Source organism: Macaca mulatta, chromosome 20 (assembly GCF_049350105.2).
Source record: "Macaca mulatta isolate MMU2019108-1 chromosome 20, T2T-MMU8v2.0, whole genome shotgun sequence".
Classification (NCBI taxonomy): Eukaryota; Metazoa; Chordata; class Mammalia; order Primates; family Cercopithecidae; genus Macaca; species Macaca mulatta.
Genome location: NC_133425.1, coordinates 3,135,528 through 3,151,361, shown reverse-complemented (window position 1 = coordinate 3,151,361; position 15,834 = coordinate 3,135,528). Strand labels below are relative to the sequence as shown.

At 59.9% G+C, this 15,834-nt stretch overlaps 1 protein-coding gene across 1 annotated transcript; it reads left to right on the top strand.

Annotated features, from left to right (window-relative positions):
• Positions 1 to 7,820: 7,820 nt before the first annotated feature.
• Positions 7,821 to 15,367, top strand: HS3ST6 (heparan sulfate-glucosamine 3-sulfotransferase 6). Its single transcript, XM_015125329.3, has 2 exons — positions 7,821 to 8,312; positions 13,942 to 15,367. Exons 1-2 carry the CDS (start codon positions 7,924 to 7,926, stop codon positions 14,555 to 14,557), a joined length of 1,005 nt encoding a protein of 334 aa, XP_014980815.3. The 5' UTR covers positions 7,821 to 7,923; the 3' UTR covers positions 14,558 to 15,367.
• The last annotated feature ends 467 nt before the right edge of the window (positions 15,368 to 15,834 follow it).

The following is a 15,834-nucleotide window of genomic DNA, read 5'->3' as shown; positions in this document are numbered from 1 at the left end:
GACTCCATCTCAAAAAAAAAAAAAAAAAAAAAAAAAGCCGGGCGCGGTGGTTCACGCCTGTAATCCCAGCACTTTGGGAGGCCGAGGCGGGCGGATCACAAGGTCAGGAGATCGAGACCACGGTGAAACCCCGTTTCTACTAAAAATACAAAAAATTAGCCGGGCGAGGTGGCGGGCGCCTGTAGTCCCAGCTACTTGGGAGGCTGAGGCGGGAGAATGGCGTGAACCCGGGAGGTGGAGCTTGCAGTGAGCAGAGATTGCACCAGTGGACTCCAGCCTGGGCGACAGAGCGAGACTCTGTCTCAAAAAAAAACAAAAAAAAAAACAAAAAAAACAAAAAAAAACCGGGGCTTACAGGTTCTGAAGGTGGTGTTGGGTGTTACTTGGGGCTTTCCACACTGTATGAAGGTGACTGGGGCCTGGCTGCAGGCCTCTGAGCCCCGCTCCACCTGTGCCCACGGGCATACTCATAGAAGATGTGCACACTCATGCAGGGTCCACAGACAGGCACACAGAGTCCTATGCCCTGTGCAGCACATGGGACTCCTGGGCCTGTGTCCAGCCCCCTTGCTCCTGATGAACATGCTCCTGGTGCTTCCAGTCCATGGAGACCATCGACAGGGCATGGCTGGACAGACCTGGCCAAAAGGGACTCACTTGGGGCTGATTGAATGCTGCTCTGCCCTTCCCACAGGGCCGGAAGACTTCCGTGCCCAAAGGCCTGGCTTAGGGCTATGAAACCAGAGGAGGTGGGGCTGGGGGAGGGCACGGAGAGCCCTGTTCTGTGGGACCCTCCTCTCGTCCCATTCAGATCCATCCTGGAGAGAGAGAGGCAGAAATGGGACTACCGGCCTGGAAGAAGGATTACTACTTTTTTTTTCTTTTTTGGAGACAGAGTCTAGCTCTGTCACCCAGGCTGGAGTGCAATGGCGCGATCTTGGCTCACTGCAGCTTCTGCCTCCCAGGTTCAAGCAATTCTCCTGCCTCAGCCTCCCAAAGTGCTGGGATTACAGGTGTGAGCCACTGCGCCCAGCCGGATTGCTACATTGTTATACACTGAGCTGGGCCAGGCTGTTAGGCAAGAGGCAGTTTGCAGGGCGGTTATTCATGGGGGTCCAGGAGAGAAGAGGAAGCAGTAGCAAGTCGCCTTCTCTCTGTGCTGATTCCTTCAGGAAGACCCGACAGAGAGGAGTGAGGGTGGCTGGAAGCAGGCTGGGGGCCGCCCCTCTGCAGGAGAGGGTCTGGCTCCTCTGGCAAGCCTGCAGCCCCAGGCAGGCTCCCAGTAGGCATGGGACTGAAGACAGTAGGGAAGTGTGCTTCCCGACGCTGGGAATCTGGTCTGCCTTGGCAAATCCCGGGAAGCCCCACAGCCGTTCTCCGTCACAGCGTCCCTGGGTCACCAGGAACAAGACCCTGGGTTCAGCAAGCCGGGCCTGCTTGCCACCGTGAGGCCAGTGATGCCTTTCCGCTCCAGCCTTGTCTGCAGGGAAGACGGAATTACGAGGTAGGTCCTCAGGTCCCCCAGGGTGGGAGCAGCTTCTGGGCACCCCTTCTTCTGTGGCCACTGCCGCACGTTCTCTGGGTCTTTATCATAAAGAACATTCACCAAGCACTTAGGAACAGGGAGGTGGGGGCGAGTGCCAACTTTAATACAGTAGGGAAGTGAGGATCACGGGATTACAGGGCCTGGATTCCTGCTAAGGTCACCTGCTAGGAGGGGGCAGAGCTGGCTTTTTTTTTTTTTTTTTTTTCCGAGATTTGGGCCTAGGCTGGAGTGCAGTGGTGCAATCATAGTTCACTGCAGCCTTGACCTCCTGGGCTCAAGAGATCCTCCCACCTCAGCCTCTTGAGTAGCTGGGACCACAGGTGTGCACCACCATGCCTGGCCAATTGAAACAGTTTTTTTGTAGAGATGGGATCTCCCTGTGTTGCCCAAGCAGGCATCAAACTCCTGGGCTCAAGTGATCCTCCTACCTCAGCTTCCCAAAGTGCTGGAATTACGAGCGTGAGCCACCATGTCCAGCCACAGAGCTGGCCTTGAACCAGCCTTGAGGCCCCTACGGCCCTTGCTGTTAGCCTTGCCCCATCCTAGCAAGGGGCTCCTGCCCCGCCTCAGTCCCCACCCGGGTGATCTGGGAACAGTGGGCCCTTGGGAAGGGTAGGATGGACGGCTGGCCTCTCTGACGGGCCCTCCCTGGGAAGGGAACCACATCCTTTATGAGCTCGGGCAAATCAGGCATCTGAAGTGGAAAAACCCCACACAAATCAAGGACAGCTGGGCCCGCCCTCTGGCTGCAGCCCCCTCCCCTCGCTCCCCTCCCAGGAATCCTGACAGGAGGCGCAGATTGGGGCAGAGCCGGGGATGAAGGGTGTGGTTCTCAGGGAGGGAGTTCCTGGAGCTCCTCTACGCTGTGTGAAATCTACCCCAGCTGTCCCTGGTGGAGGACGGGGCCGCTAATCACTTTCCAGAGTGGGGCGGAGGTTCACAGGCCCTGCCCTTGCCTGTGAGGGCCCAGGCTGGGGGTGCCCACCCTGGGGAGGGGACAGACAGGGAAAGAGGTGGAGAGGGGTGTCGGGGAGGGACACACACACACACACAGTCGCTCAACAAACATGAGCTGTCACCCTGGTCAGGCGTGGAGCCACGAAAGGGATGAAGACTGACCCCGTCTCTGCTCTTGTACAGGTCATGGGTAGGTGGAGACAGAAATCAAAATCACCCACAAAGAAATAGTTACAGACTGTGAAAGGGGCACAGATGTAGCCAGGACGCTACATCCTGGATCTGAGGCAGGGCAGGGCCTTCCTCCCAGCCCGGCCTTGCTCCCCAGGACTCCCTGCCTCTTCCCCTCTCCATCCCCTCCTACTCTGGCCCTCCTTGTCGCCTCTCCAAGGGACAATATTTACGGGGCCCAGCAGCTGGGGCAGCACAGCCCATCTCCCTTCCCAGATCCTCTCTTCCCAGTCACTACGTCAGGCTGACCATCCGCATGTTCGACAGCTGGAGGGTGGACAGACCATCTGCCTGGCTGTCCGGCTTATACAGGGGTCAAGATGAGCTCGGGCAGTGTGGACCCTCAAAACCCCTGGGACCTTGGGAGGTCCGGCTAGGCAGAAGGAACTTGTTGATGTCTGTTTCTTGGCAGAGGAGGACATTCAGAAAGAGAACAGGAGGCGAGGGACCCTCTCAGGGTGCGGGGACAGCCCCCACCCTTTGTCCCTACAGTCTGGTTGCTCAGGTGTCCTGGGGCAGAGGGAAAGAAGTTACTGTGTGTGTGAGGAGCATGGAGAAGCTCCTGAAATTATCAGATTTAACCTTCATAAGGCACTCAACACAGAGTCACCATATGGTTGAGCAATTCCGCTCCTAGGTCTATTCCCTGGAGACATGAAACATATGTCCATCAAAACTGTATACCTGAATGTTCATGGCAGCATTATTCATAAGAACCCCACAGTGGAAACAACCTAGATATCCATCAACGAATGAGGGAATCAACAAAAGGTGGTCCATCGATACGATGGAGCATTACTCAGCCATGAAGAGGAATGAGGCACTGGCACATGCCACAATGTGGATGAACCTGGAGAACATGCTGAGTGAGAGACGCCAGACACAAAAAGATGAACATTGTATGATTCTCTTTCTTTTTTTTTTTTCTTTTTAGAGATGGGGTCTCACTCTGTCTCCTCGGCTGGAGTGCAATGGTGCAATTTCAGCTCACTGCAACCTCTGCCTCCTGGGTTCAAGGGATTCTTGTGCCTCAGCCTCACGAGTAGCTGGGACTACAGGTGTACATCACCACACCTGGCTAATTTATTATTATTATTATTTGAGATGGAGTTGTGCTCTTATTGCCCAGGCTGGAGTGCAATCGGGTGATCTCGGCTCACCATAACCTCTGCCTCCCGGGTTCAAGCCATTCTCCTTCCTCAGCCTCCCAAGTAGCTGAGACTACAGGCATGCACCACCACACCCGGCTAATTTTTTGTATTTTTAGTAGAGACAGGATTTCTCCATGTTGTTCAGGCTGGTCTCGAACTCCCAACCTCAGGTGATCTGCCCACTTCGGCCTCCCAAAGTGCTGGGATTACAGGCGTGAGCTATGGCATCTGGCCCACACCTGGCTAATTTATGTATTTTTGGTAGAGACAGGGTTTCACCGTGTTGGCCAGGCTGGTCTCGAACTCCTGACCTCAAGTGATCCACCCGTCTTGGCCTCCCAAAGTGCTGGGATTACAGGCATGAGCCACTGTGCCTGGCCATATTTCTTTCTCTTTTTTTTTTTTTAGGGGTGGGATCTCACTCTGTTGCCCAGGCTGGAATGCAGTGGTATGATCACGGCTCACTGCAGCCTCGAACTCCTGGGCTCGAGCGATCTTCCCTCCTCAGCCTCCTGAGTAAGCTAGAGCTACAGGTGCATACCATCACACTTGACTAGTTTGGAAATTTTCTGTAGAGACTGGTACTCCCTATGTTGCCCAAGCTGGTTTTGAATTCCTCGCCTCTAGTGAACCTCTTGCCTCAGCCTTCCAAAGTGCCGGGACTACTGGTGTGCACCACTGTGCCTGGCTAAATTTCAAATATTTTGTACAGATGGGGTTCTCACTTTGTTGCCCAGTCTTGAACTCCTGGCTTCAAGCAATGATTCTCTTTCTGTGAAATGTCCAGAATAGGCAAACCCATAGAGACAGAAAGTAGATTCGTGGTTGCCAGGGGCTGGGGGAAGGGGAGAATAGCGCATCATTGCTAATGGACACAGGATTTCTTTTTGGGGTGATAGAAATGTTCTAAAATTGATTGTGGTGACGATTGCACAACGATGAATATACTGAAAACCATTGATTTGCACGTGGCAAATGGCTGGATTGCATGGGGTGTGAATTACATCACAGTAAAGCTGTTACTCTTCAGAGAGTCTTGAGGGTCATGACTGAGGTCTTCATTTTACGAAGAAGGGTCTGGTGGCACAGAAAGAGAACATTGTATGATTCTCTTTCTTTTTTTTCTTTTTAGAGATGGGGTCTCACTCTGTCTCCCCAGCTGCAGTGCAATGGTACAATTTCAGCTCACTGCAACCTCTGCTTCCCGGGTTCAAGGGATTCTTGTGCCTCAGCCTCCCAAGTAGCTGGGACTACAGGTGTGCGCCCCCACACCTGTCTAATTTAGTGCAGCCGCGTGCCAGATGGAGGGAGGGGTCAGCTTCTAGGAGAACCCTCCCAGCCGACTCCTGGTCCTTGCATCTCTCCCTCCCTGCCCCCAGTCCATTCCACATCCTGCTGGTCAAGTCCTTCTGCTCTCAGCAGGGACTAAGGATGAAGCATCCGGCAGGGGGATGGCAGCAGAAAGGCCAGGAGATGGAAATGACCATACAGGGCTGGGCAGGGGGCTGGAGGAGCCACCAAGAACCCAGCGCTGGAATTTCAAATCCTGAGTGGGGACTGCTGAGATCATGGGGACGGCTGAGACCATGGGGACTCCTGAGACGGTGGGGATGGCTGAGATCGTGGGGACTCCTGAGACCATGGGGATGACTGAGACCGTGAGGACTGCTGAGACCGTGGGGACTGCTGAGACCGTAGGGATGGCTGAGACTGTGGGGGCTGCTGAGACTGTGGGGGCTGCTGAGACTCTGGGGGCGGCTGAGACCGTGGGGACTCCTGAGACTGTGGGGACTCTGAGACTGTGGGAACTCCTGAGACCATGGGGATGACTGAGACCGTGGGGACTCCTGAGACCGTGGGGACAGCTGAGACCGTGGGGACTGCTGAGACTGTGGGGAATGTTGAGACAGTGGGGGCTGCTGAGACCATGGGGACTCCTGAGACTGTGGGGATGGCTGAGACTATGGGGGCTGCTGAGACTGTGGGGACGGCTGAGACCGTGGGGACTGCTGAGACTGTAGGGATTGTTGAGACCGTGGGGACTGCTGAGACCGTGGGGACGACTGAGACCGTGGGGGCTGCTGAGACCGTGGGGACTCCTGAGACCGTGGGGATGGCTGAGACTATGGGGGCTGCTGAGAGTATGGGGGCTGCTGAGACCGTGGGGACTCCTGAGACCGTGGGGACGGCTGAGACCGTGGGGGCTGCTGAGACCGTGGGGACTCCTGAGACCGTGGGGATGGCTGAGACTATGGGGGCTGCTGAGACCGTGGGGACGGCTGAGACTGTGGGGACTCCTGAGACCGTGGGGACTGCTGAGACCGTGAGGACTGCTGAGACCATGGGGATGGCTGAGACCGTGGGGTGGGTGCTGCAGGGTGGGACCCCTGCCCCCACCCCGAGCCAGCCCGTCGGGAACAATGCCATTTCAAGCTAGACCAGAAGAAGAACTTCCTGTGACCCAGCATGAGCCAGCATGCTCTCCTCACAGCGTGCCCGCCCATGGGGCTGCTGGGAGGCTTGCCCAGACGAGCAGGTGCGCCCGCATGTCTGGGGCCCAGGCTTCGGGACTGGTCAGTTGTCTTCACCCCGTCAGCCCCGTGTGGCCGCCTCTGGCCAGGGCTGCTGCTGGGAACGTGTGTGGGTAGTGGAGGCCCTCTACCTCTTGAGGCAGCCCGGCTGCTGGGACTTGTCCAGATGCTGTCAGGGCCGGAACATCTCATTAATGAGCAGAGTCCAGGACAGGGGTTGCAAGCCCTTGGGTGGGAAGAGGCTGGGCCTCTGTGGGGAGCCTGTGCCAGCCTGGTGCCAGCCCTGTGGCCAGGAAGGCTGAGGCAGAGGCGGAGAGAGGACCCGGGTCTCATGCCACCTTTGCCTTGGGATGGGGCAAGTTGCTCGCCCTCTCTGAGCCCAGCTCGCCTCCCCTGCCTTCCCTGCAGGCTGTTGCTGGGCGTTGCAGGTGTGGAGTTCCCGCAGTGTCCAGTGCCTCACAGATCCCAGCGGGGAGGCCCCTGAATCTCATGCCCCTCAGAGGCAGCCCCTGGGGAGGTCCTGAGCTCTTTCTCTTCCCCAGCACAGGGCTCCCTGAGTCCTTCACACCTCTAGTGGGGTCCACTTTGCCACCTTCCGAAATGCATCACTGATGTCTCAGGGTAGTGCCAGGTGGACTAAGGTTGGGCAGATGGGGTGACTTAGTAGACAGAGTATGTCTCAGGCCTGAATTCAGTTCACCACTGGGCCCCTGGGAGGGAGGCCTGTTTTCTCTGAGCCTGTTGCCTCCATTCTAAAACAGTCACCAGAGGTGACTTGACCTCTCAGCCGGGCTGTGACCCTGATGTGTGGCAAGGCTGACTGTCAGCTGGGAGTGCAGGACGCACGCCATTCCCGGCCGCAGACTCCCCCCACACGTTCTGGGACCCCTCTCTGCATACTAGGGTGCTGGCCTGGCCTCCTTCTCCCTTGGCAGGTGGAGTGCCGGAATCGACGCGCTTCCTCGGTCCCCTTGGCCTGGCGATGAGGCTCCGGTTCCTGCCGGCCAAGGCTCGGCCTATGCACCTGCCGCGCACGTCCCAGAGTTGGGGCGGCAGAGGGAATCGGCCTTCAAACAGAGGGTCCCCAGGCCTGCGCGCCGCCCTGTCCCTGCCCTGCGTCCCGAACCGCCACGGCCGCCGCATCCTCCCCGCGCAGGGGTGAAGACGCCGGAGTCAAGCGAGCCGGGGCCCGGGATTTCGGAGCAGGAGCATCCTGGTTGTCCCAGCAGTTCGAGTCGCGCCCGGGTGGTGGCGGTTGCCGGCGGGTCCCAGCCCAGGCAGTGGCCTCGGAGGGGGAGTGGGGAGGAGGGGAGGGGAAGCGGGAAGGGGGAGGGCGTCCCGACTCCGCCCCCGGCCCCGGCCCCGCCTCCGCCTCGCGCCCGCTCCCAGGCTGCGGGACGGCGGGGCGCAGAGCAGAAGCCAGGCACCCACGGGCTGGGCGGCACGCGGGCCGAGATGCGCGCCCGCCTGCCGCCCCCGCTCCCAGGCTTGGGAGCGGCGCGACCCGATGGCAGGTAGCAGCGGCCTGGGCGGCGGGGCCGGGCAAGGGGCCGCTCTGCGGGCATCCCGCGCGCCGCTGCTGCTCGTGGCCCTCGTGCTCGGCGCCTACTGCCTCCGCGTCCTCCCCGGCCGCTGCCCGCCGGCCGCCCGCACCCTCGCACCGGCCCCCTCGCCCTCCGAGCCGCCCAGCTCGGTCCGCCGCCCGGGAGCACCTGATCTGCCCGTGGCCAGCGGTCCCGGCCGCCGGCGCTTCCCACAGGCGCTCATCGTGGGCGTGAAGAAGGGCGGCACGCGCGCCCTGCTGGAGTTCCTGCGGCTGCACCCCGACGTCCGCGCGCTCGGCTCTGAGCCCCACTTCTTTGACAGGTGCTACGAGCGTGGCCTCGCCTGGTACCGGTGAGCACCCTGGCCTGTCCGCCCTGACCGGCACCTTCCCGGGGAGGGCATCGTGCGCCCCAGGGAGCAGCGGGGCGAGGTTTCCGGGCAGTGGGGTTGGGACCGCCCTGTGGGGGGCCCAGGCCTGAGCTGGGGTCGTGGCTCCGGAAGAAGGAATGATACCTAGTTAGGATTCCTTGAAACTTTGAAAACTTTGGGGAAAGCCCTGGTTCCGTTCGCTCTGCTGAGGGACCCAGCAGGACTGGGGGAGGCGGTGCCATCCCAGCCCGGAGGTCGTTTCCAGCCCGTGGGATTACCTGGCAGCGTTAGAAATGCCTCTCCCGCCCTGTCACTCTGGGCAAGGAGGTGTGACTCTCTGACCGCTGGCCAGGTGCCGTAGAAAGGGGCCTCTAGGTTCCAGGCAGCCACCTAGAAAGCGTCCTTCCTCCCCAAGACCCCCGAGTCTGGGCAGTGGAATCCTTCTTGGTGGTCCTGGGAGTCCGGAGAAAGTCTGGGCTTTGGAAAGGAGGAGACTGCCTTTCCAGGAGTGCCCAGGGTGAGTCCAGCCGCATGCATGGGGCTCTGTGGCTGTCCTGCCTCTACCCATGATGGACATGGGGTGTGGCAGTGGAATGTGGGGAGCACGAAGCCCCAGCTGAAGCAGCCTGCGCTGGTGGCTGCTCATCCCCGAGCTTTGACCGAGCCCCTGCCGAGAGGACCCTGCCCAAGGCCACCTGGGGAGTCAGTTGGGGCGGCAGGACCCAGACACTTCTCCAGGTGCCCCAGTTTCTCCGTTCCTGATCCTCTGATCCTCTTCCTCCCCTCACGCCTACCCCTATTTGTTAACTTTGCCTTTTGTACTAAAACTCTTGGGTTTGGAGGGCAGGCAGGGAGGGGCTCTGTGAGAGGAGAGGGGCTCGCTTCTGAGATCTGAAGGGCTGGTGCCAGCGTGGGGTGCTGGGGAAGTCAGGTGGTGGCTAGGGGACGTGGAGTCCATCCTGGGGCTCACCTGGCTGAATCAGGCATCCTCAGCTCAGGCTCCAGGGAGAGACCTCACTCTCCTGACAGCAGGCAGGGGTCAGAATGCATCCCTAATCCCTGCTGCAGGGAGGAGGGGAGGAGGGGCTGCCAAGCTAGAAGTGGGGGAGGAGCGGAGGGGCGGGAGGGAGAAGGGGAGAAGGGGCTTTGGGTTGAGAATGTGCAGTTAAGTGGAGTAAACAACTTCAGAGCCACCCCTGACCCCATGAGCTTTGACAAGAGACTGGGGTGGGATCTGAGCTGGGCTGTGAGGAGCCCCAGGGGAAGCTAGGGTTGGGTTTAGTCCTAGAGGGTTCTGGAAGAGCCCAGGTTCCTGAGGCCAGTCCAGGCCCACCCTGGGCATGTGTCCAGCCCTGGGGGACCAGTCTGGGGAGGATGAGAGGCAGCCAAGGCCAGGCCCAGCCTGGGGGTCAGCTCTTTAGCCCTGGCGGTGGGGTTCCAGGGACACTGACATGCCCGGGGTTGGAGGGGGGCTTACAGGAGAGTGACTGCTCTGGTAGACTCTTGACTTCCTCGTGTTTTAGAAGGGGAAGGGGTGAGTATGGAGAATTCCAAGGGTCAGGTCCTGTGGCCTCTGGGGTTTTCCCTTGGACCAGCCATGCTGACCCCTCACTGGGCAGTGCAGAGCCAGTAGAGCTGGGCCCGCTGAGCTTCCAGACTACAGGTGTCCTTGTGCTGTCCGAGGAGGCATGGCCATGTGGGGCTGGTGTGCCCCTAGGTGCCTGTGCCTCCATCCTTTCAGCCTGCTACGAGCCTGCAGTGAGCCTCTGCAAGTTCGCACCCTGTCTTAGTTTCCCCAACTGCAAGGCAGCATTATCTGCTCTTCAGACCCTGGGCTGGGCCCCCAGTGCCTGCAAGCTCTGTTCTGGGTGCTGGCTGTGGGGAGGTGAGCAGAGAGGAGTAGCCAGGGCCCCCACTTGAGTCTCTGGGCCACTGCTCCCACTGGGCTGTGACCGACCTAGTTCCAGGCGGTGACCTCGCCTTCCTGTGGCCTCGGCAGGTGGGTCCTGGGTTGACTTTGGCCATAGGCCTTCCTTCCCACCTCTGCACCTCAGTCAGCTCATCCAGGCTCTTGAGGGGCCTCCCATTTGGGGATTGTAGCCCACAAGTGCCCCCGAGCTCAGCACATGCTTAGCTGTTCACCCACTAGTAAAGCACCTGTGTCTGCCAGGTGCGGGGTTCACGCAGACTCCCCAAGGTCTCCGTCTGCGAAGGGTGCCCTGTCTGGGGGCAAATGGGGGCTGTACTTTGACCGTAATGTTTTAGAAAAGCAAGAGGAGGGTCGGGCACAGTGGCTCATGCCTGTAATCCCAGCAATTTGGGAGGCTGAGGCAGGTGGATTACCTGAGGTCAGGAGTTTGAGACCAGCCTGGCTAATGTCGTGAAACCCTATCTCTACTAAAAATACAAAAATTAGCCAGGCATAGTGGTGGGTGCCTGTAATCCCAGCTACTTGGGAGGCTGAGGCAGGAGAATCACTTGAACCCGGGAGGCAGAGGTTGTAGTGAGCTGAGATAGCGCCACTGCACTCCAGCCGGGGCGACACAAGTCACCTGGAGTGCAGCTCTGTCTCAAAAACAAACAAAACAAAAGAAAAGCAAGAAGAGGCAAGGAGCAGGGTGGGTAGGGGAACCCCTTAGTTCCTCGTTTGCAAGAGCAGTGGGTGCACGGAGTGGGGTCTGAGTATGTAGCGGGGAGGGACCTGGGCTCCTGTGGGGGATGTAGTCCCCCTGCACTTTCTGGCTTTGGCATCTGCCAGGCCCTTTTGGGATCTGCCAGTCTCAGACCCGAGGTGTGGGGCAGGAGGAGGGAGGCTGAGACGGAGGAGGGATGGTTGCCCGGGGCTGGATGAAAGCCACAGGGAAATGCACACCAGATGAGGTGGGCTCTGCAGGGAGGGAGGGTCCTCAGAGCAACTTGTCAGATGTTTGTCACACGGGGGTCCAGTCCTGCTCCTCTCCCTCCTCCCCCGTCTGTCCCATCTCATCCACACCCGGGCTAGGACAGGCTTCAGATGCCTGGGGAGGGAAAGGAATTGATCCCAAAGATCTCTGATCTCTGAGCTGGTTTGTGCAAGAGGGGGCCTAGAAAGCCTTTGCCGCCTCTCTTGTGTTCCCACCGCCCTTCCACGGCAGGGGGTCCGGGAACTCCATCCCCCTTCGGGGCTCTCTCTGACTCTTTGGAGAGAAGGCCTGGCAGGGCGAACATTCCTGTTTTGGTGCTGGTCCCTCCAGCAGGCGGGAAGAGGAGGATATTCAGAGTCACTGGTGTGCCTTCTGGGAAAGGAAAGGGGTGGGCTCCTGGTCTCGCTGGGTGCCTGGGGTCAAGAACGTCCCAGACAGGAGGGAAGGGCCTGGAGAAAGGCAGGCAGTGACTTCTGCTGAGGCCTGGGGTCTGTCCCCTCCCAGCACCAGCCTGGTTTCTCTCTGTGGGCATCGTCAGCGAGGTCCCTGGTGGTTGCGGCAGGGGGTGGGGGTGCCTCCCGTTCTCATGACGGGGGTGCCCCTGAGCTGCCAGGCCTCAGACCTTGGTACCGCCACCATCTGAGGCCTCTGTGTTTGTCCCTGGGATGCTGGGTGCGGTTCCCATGCGGGCTGCAGCTGTGAGAGGTGGTGCGGGGAGTGCAGGGGCTCTGGGACCGACACCGCCCTTCCAGGTGGGCTGGAAGGAGGCAGCCCCTGAGGGTGGGAAGAGGGAGGGCTGAGCCCCACGCTCACCCCCAGCACCCCTGCCCCTCCCAGTCTCCCTGTGGCTGCTTCTGAAGTGGCAGTGGGTGGGTGGAGAGAGGCCCAGCTCCCTCTGTCACCAAGATGGAGGAGGACTTGTCCGGTGACGTCTGTAGGCCAGCTCTGCCCAGGGCCTGGTTCTGCGGGCGGGAAGGCTCCCGTGCCGCCCCCCCCCCCCACCGCCGTCTGCCCCATTCCTGGTGAATGTTGTGGGGGAAGCCTGGATTCTCTCCCGCTGCTGTCCTCACACATCCTCCGTCCCACCTCCAGCGCTCTCCACCGAGCACCCCAGTGCGGGGGTTCTGTGCAGCTGCCTCTGGCCCAGCCTGCGTTTCCCTGGGGGTCTGAGCAGGAAAAGGGAACTCAGGACCTGCCTCCCAGGGGCTCGAGTCTGGGGCGGTCGCTCCCGGCAGGTTAGCCTCCTGGTAGGGGCCGGTCCTGGGGCTGTCAGCAGGGGTGGGGGAAGCCCCCTCAGAGGGCAGGAGGCAGGGCTGGGCATGACCAGCAGGGCATCCCCTCGCTAACACAGTTCCTGTTTCTATCGACCTAGTTCCCAGCCCTCCCCAGCTCTCCCTCGGAGCTGTTTGCTCAGCTGAGCTGCCGCGCCCTGCCCTGCCCGACCTCACCCTGCACTACCTGGCGGGCAGGTGCTGCCCGGGGCACTGCTGGGGGTGCCTGGGCCTGCCCGGGCTGGGCACCCAGGATGGGCTCTCTGCCCAGGTGGGACAGTCCTGGGCTGTGGTCGGCCGATTTCCCCGGGACCTTGGGACTGGGTCAGTGCCCTCCTCCCCTGTGACAGAATGAGGAGAATCTCAGAAAGGCCCCTCCCTGGCCTGGCACCCTGGCAACCTGCAAGATCTGGGGGGCTACAGTGGCCCAGAGTCTTGGGAAGGATCTTCAGGCTGGTGCCACCATGTCTCTGGCTTTCCTCACATGTGCTGGGCTCTGCTGGTGACTTTTTGGCCTCCTGAGTCTGGGCCCAGGTTGATGAGAATTCACAGGGCTACAATTAAAGACGGGGAGAGAGGCCAGCTGCAGTGGCTCACGCCTGTAATCCCAGCACTTTGGGAAGCCGAGGTGGGCGGATCACCTGAGATCAGGAGCTCGAGACCAGCCTGGCCAACATGGTGAAACCCCATCTCTACTAAAAATAGAAAAATTAGCTAGGTGTGGTGACAGGCGCCTGTCATCCCAGCTACACTGGGGGCTGAGGCAGGAAAATCGCTTGAACCCAGGAGGCAGAGGTTGCAGTGAGCCAAGATCGCGCCACCACACTCCAGCCTGGGCGACAGAGCAAGACTCCGTTTCAAAAAGTAAAGAAAGATGGAAGAGATGTAATTACATCGGGGAGGGAGGGAGCAGGGAGGGCTGCTTTTTGTTGAGGACACTATGAATAATTGGTGCAGGGCTGATGTAGGGGATGCTGTCAACCACCGAATGAAAGGGTGACCTCGAGTGATCTAGGTGGGCGGGCCTTGGGGTGCTTGGTCTGCGATGAGAAAGGAGTTGGGGGCAGCCTAGTTCCGGGAGAGTGTGCGTCCAGTGGGAGGGAGCAGGCTCTGGAAGCAAGGATGGCAGGGATTGCACAAGGAAGATATGTGGGTGGTGAGGAGCATGTTGTGCCTCCCCGCCAGTGACCATCATCCTCTTATCCTCAGTGCGGCAGCAGGTGGGGCAGGCCGGCGCTGGGCTAGGCACCCTCACAGTCCATGTTCCAGGCTGCCCAGCTGCACACGTTAGGAGGGGTGGGCGTGAGCAGAGAGGAAGGCTTGCCCGCCTTGGAGGCTGGGGCTTCCCGGGCATAAGGGGGCCTTGGTCCCGGGCCCCTGGGGGTCGGTCGAGAGCTGGGTAGGCTCAGACCCCCTCTCCTTGTACCCATCCCGCAGGAGTCTGATGCCCCGAACCCTGGATGGGCAGATCACCATGGAGAAGACCCCCAGCTACTTCGTGACGCGGGAGGCCCCCCGCCGCATCCACGCCATGTCCCCGGACATGAAGCTGATTGTGGTAGTGAGGAACCCCGTGACCCGGGCCATCTCCGACTATGCCCAGACGCTCTCCAAGACCCCAGGCCTGCCCAGCTTCCGCGCCCTGGCCTTCCGCCACGGCCTGGGCCCTGTGGACACGGCCTGGAGCGCCGTCCGCATCGGCCTGTACGCTCAACACCTGGACCACTGGCTGCAGTACTTCCCCCTGTCCCACTTCCTGTTTGTCAGCGGGGAGCGTCTGGTCAGCGACCCGGCTGGAGAGGTCGGCCGTGTGCAGGACTTCCTGGGCCTGAAACGGGTCGTCACAAACAAGCACTTCTACTTCAATGCCACCAAGGGCTTCCCCTGCCTCAAGAAGGCCCAGGGCAGCAGCCGTCCCCGCTGCCTGGGCAAGTCCAAGGGTCGGCCACACCCGCGGGTGCCCCCAGCCGTGGTCCGGCGCCTGCAGGAGTTCTACCGGCCCTTCAACCGCAAGTTCTACCAGATGACCGGCCAGGACTTCGGCTGGGGCTGAGCGGCGCCCTGGGGATGCTCAGCACCTTGATTGACATCTGCTCACCCAGCCAGAGCAGGCTGCGTGCACATGCTGGGCAGAGAGGAATATTTAAGAAATAGAGCTCAGACCCAGATTTTTCCACAAAACCTCAAGGTTGGAGGGTGGAGGCGCTGCCCCCAGGGATGTGATAACCATACCAGTGAACTCCACGGGGCACTGTGTGCCTCATGCCACCGTGTTTTTTTTTTTTTTTGAGACAGAGTCTCACTGTCACCCAAGCTGGAGCGCAGTGGGGCCATCTCTGCTCATTGCAACCTCCGCCTCCCAGATTCAAGCAATTCTCCTGCCTCAGCCTCTCAAGTAGCTGGGATTACAGGCATGTAATCCCAGGCTAATTTTTTTTTGTTTGTTTGTTTTGTTTTTTTTTGAGACGGAGTCTCGCTCTGTCGCCCAGGCTGGAGTACAGTGGCCGGATCTCGGCTCACTGCAAGCTCCGCCTCCCAGGTTCATGCCATTCTCCTGCCTCAGCCTCCCGAGTAGCTGGGACTACAGGCGCCCGCCACCTCGCCCGGCTAATTTTTTTGTATTTTTTAGTAGAGACGGGGTTTCACTGTGCTAGCCAGGATGGTCTTGATCTCCTGACCTCGTGATCCGCCCGTCTCGGCCTCCCAAAGTGCTGGGATTACAGGCGTGAGCCACCGCGCCCAGCCTTGTATTTTTTTTTTTTAGTGGAGACGGAGTTTCACTGGGTTACCCAGGATAGTCTCGATCTCCTGACCTTGTGATCTGCCCGCCTTGGCCTCCCAAAGTGCTGGGATTACAGGCATGAACCACCACACCCAGCCCAAAACTCATTCTTTATACACCCTCGGAGGTGGGCGGTGTGCCTGGTCAGGTCTAGCGTGTGAGCTCAGAGAGGCTTAGGGCCTGCCCAGTGACATGCAGTTCAGCCCTAGTGATGCTGGGGGCGGTGCTCGGGCTCTCTTCTCAGCTCTGGGAGGCCAGGCAGGGTTGTCCTCATGTGCAGGATGAGGAAACTGAGGCCGCAGGCTGCTCTGTGGAGTGGTGGGGCAGGATTAAAGTCAGGTCTGCACCCACCACCTCTGCTCATCCGGAATCCAGGTGTGAAGTGGGCACTTCCTTCTGGAGCCTTGTGGAACTGCCTGAGTGCTGGTGAGGTCAGTGAGTGTTGGGTGTGTGCACAGGGCGATGATTAATAGCCTCCTAGCCTTCCCTGCAGAGGCCCAGCCATTGAGGCCCACCCATTCAGGCCCCACCCACTCTCAGGCCCCACC

Excerpts from the sequence above, each read along its gene's own strand:
- HS3ST6 (XM_015125329.3), top strand. The coding sequence starts at position 7,924 with ATGGCAGGTAGCAGCGGCCTGGGCGGCGGGGCCGGGCAAGGGGCCGCT. Across the intron at positions 8,313-13,941 it reads CGTGGCCTCGCCTGGTACCG|GAGTCTGATGCCCCGAACCC; the intron begins GTGAGCACCCTG and ends CCCATCCCGCAG.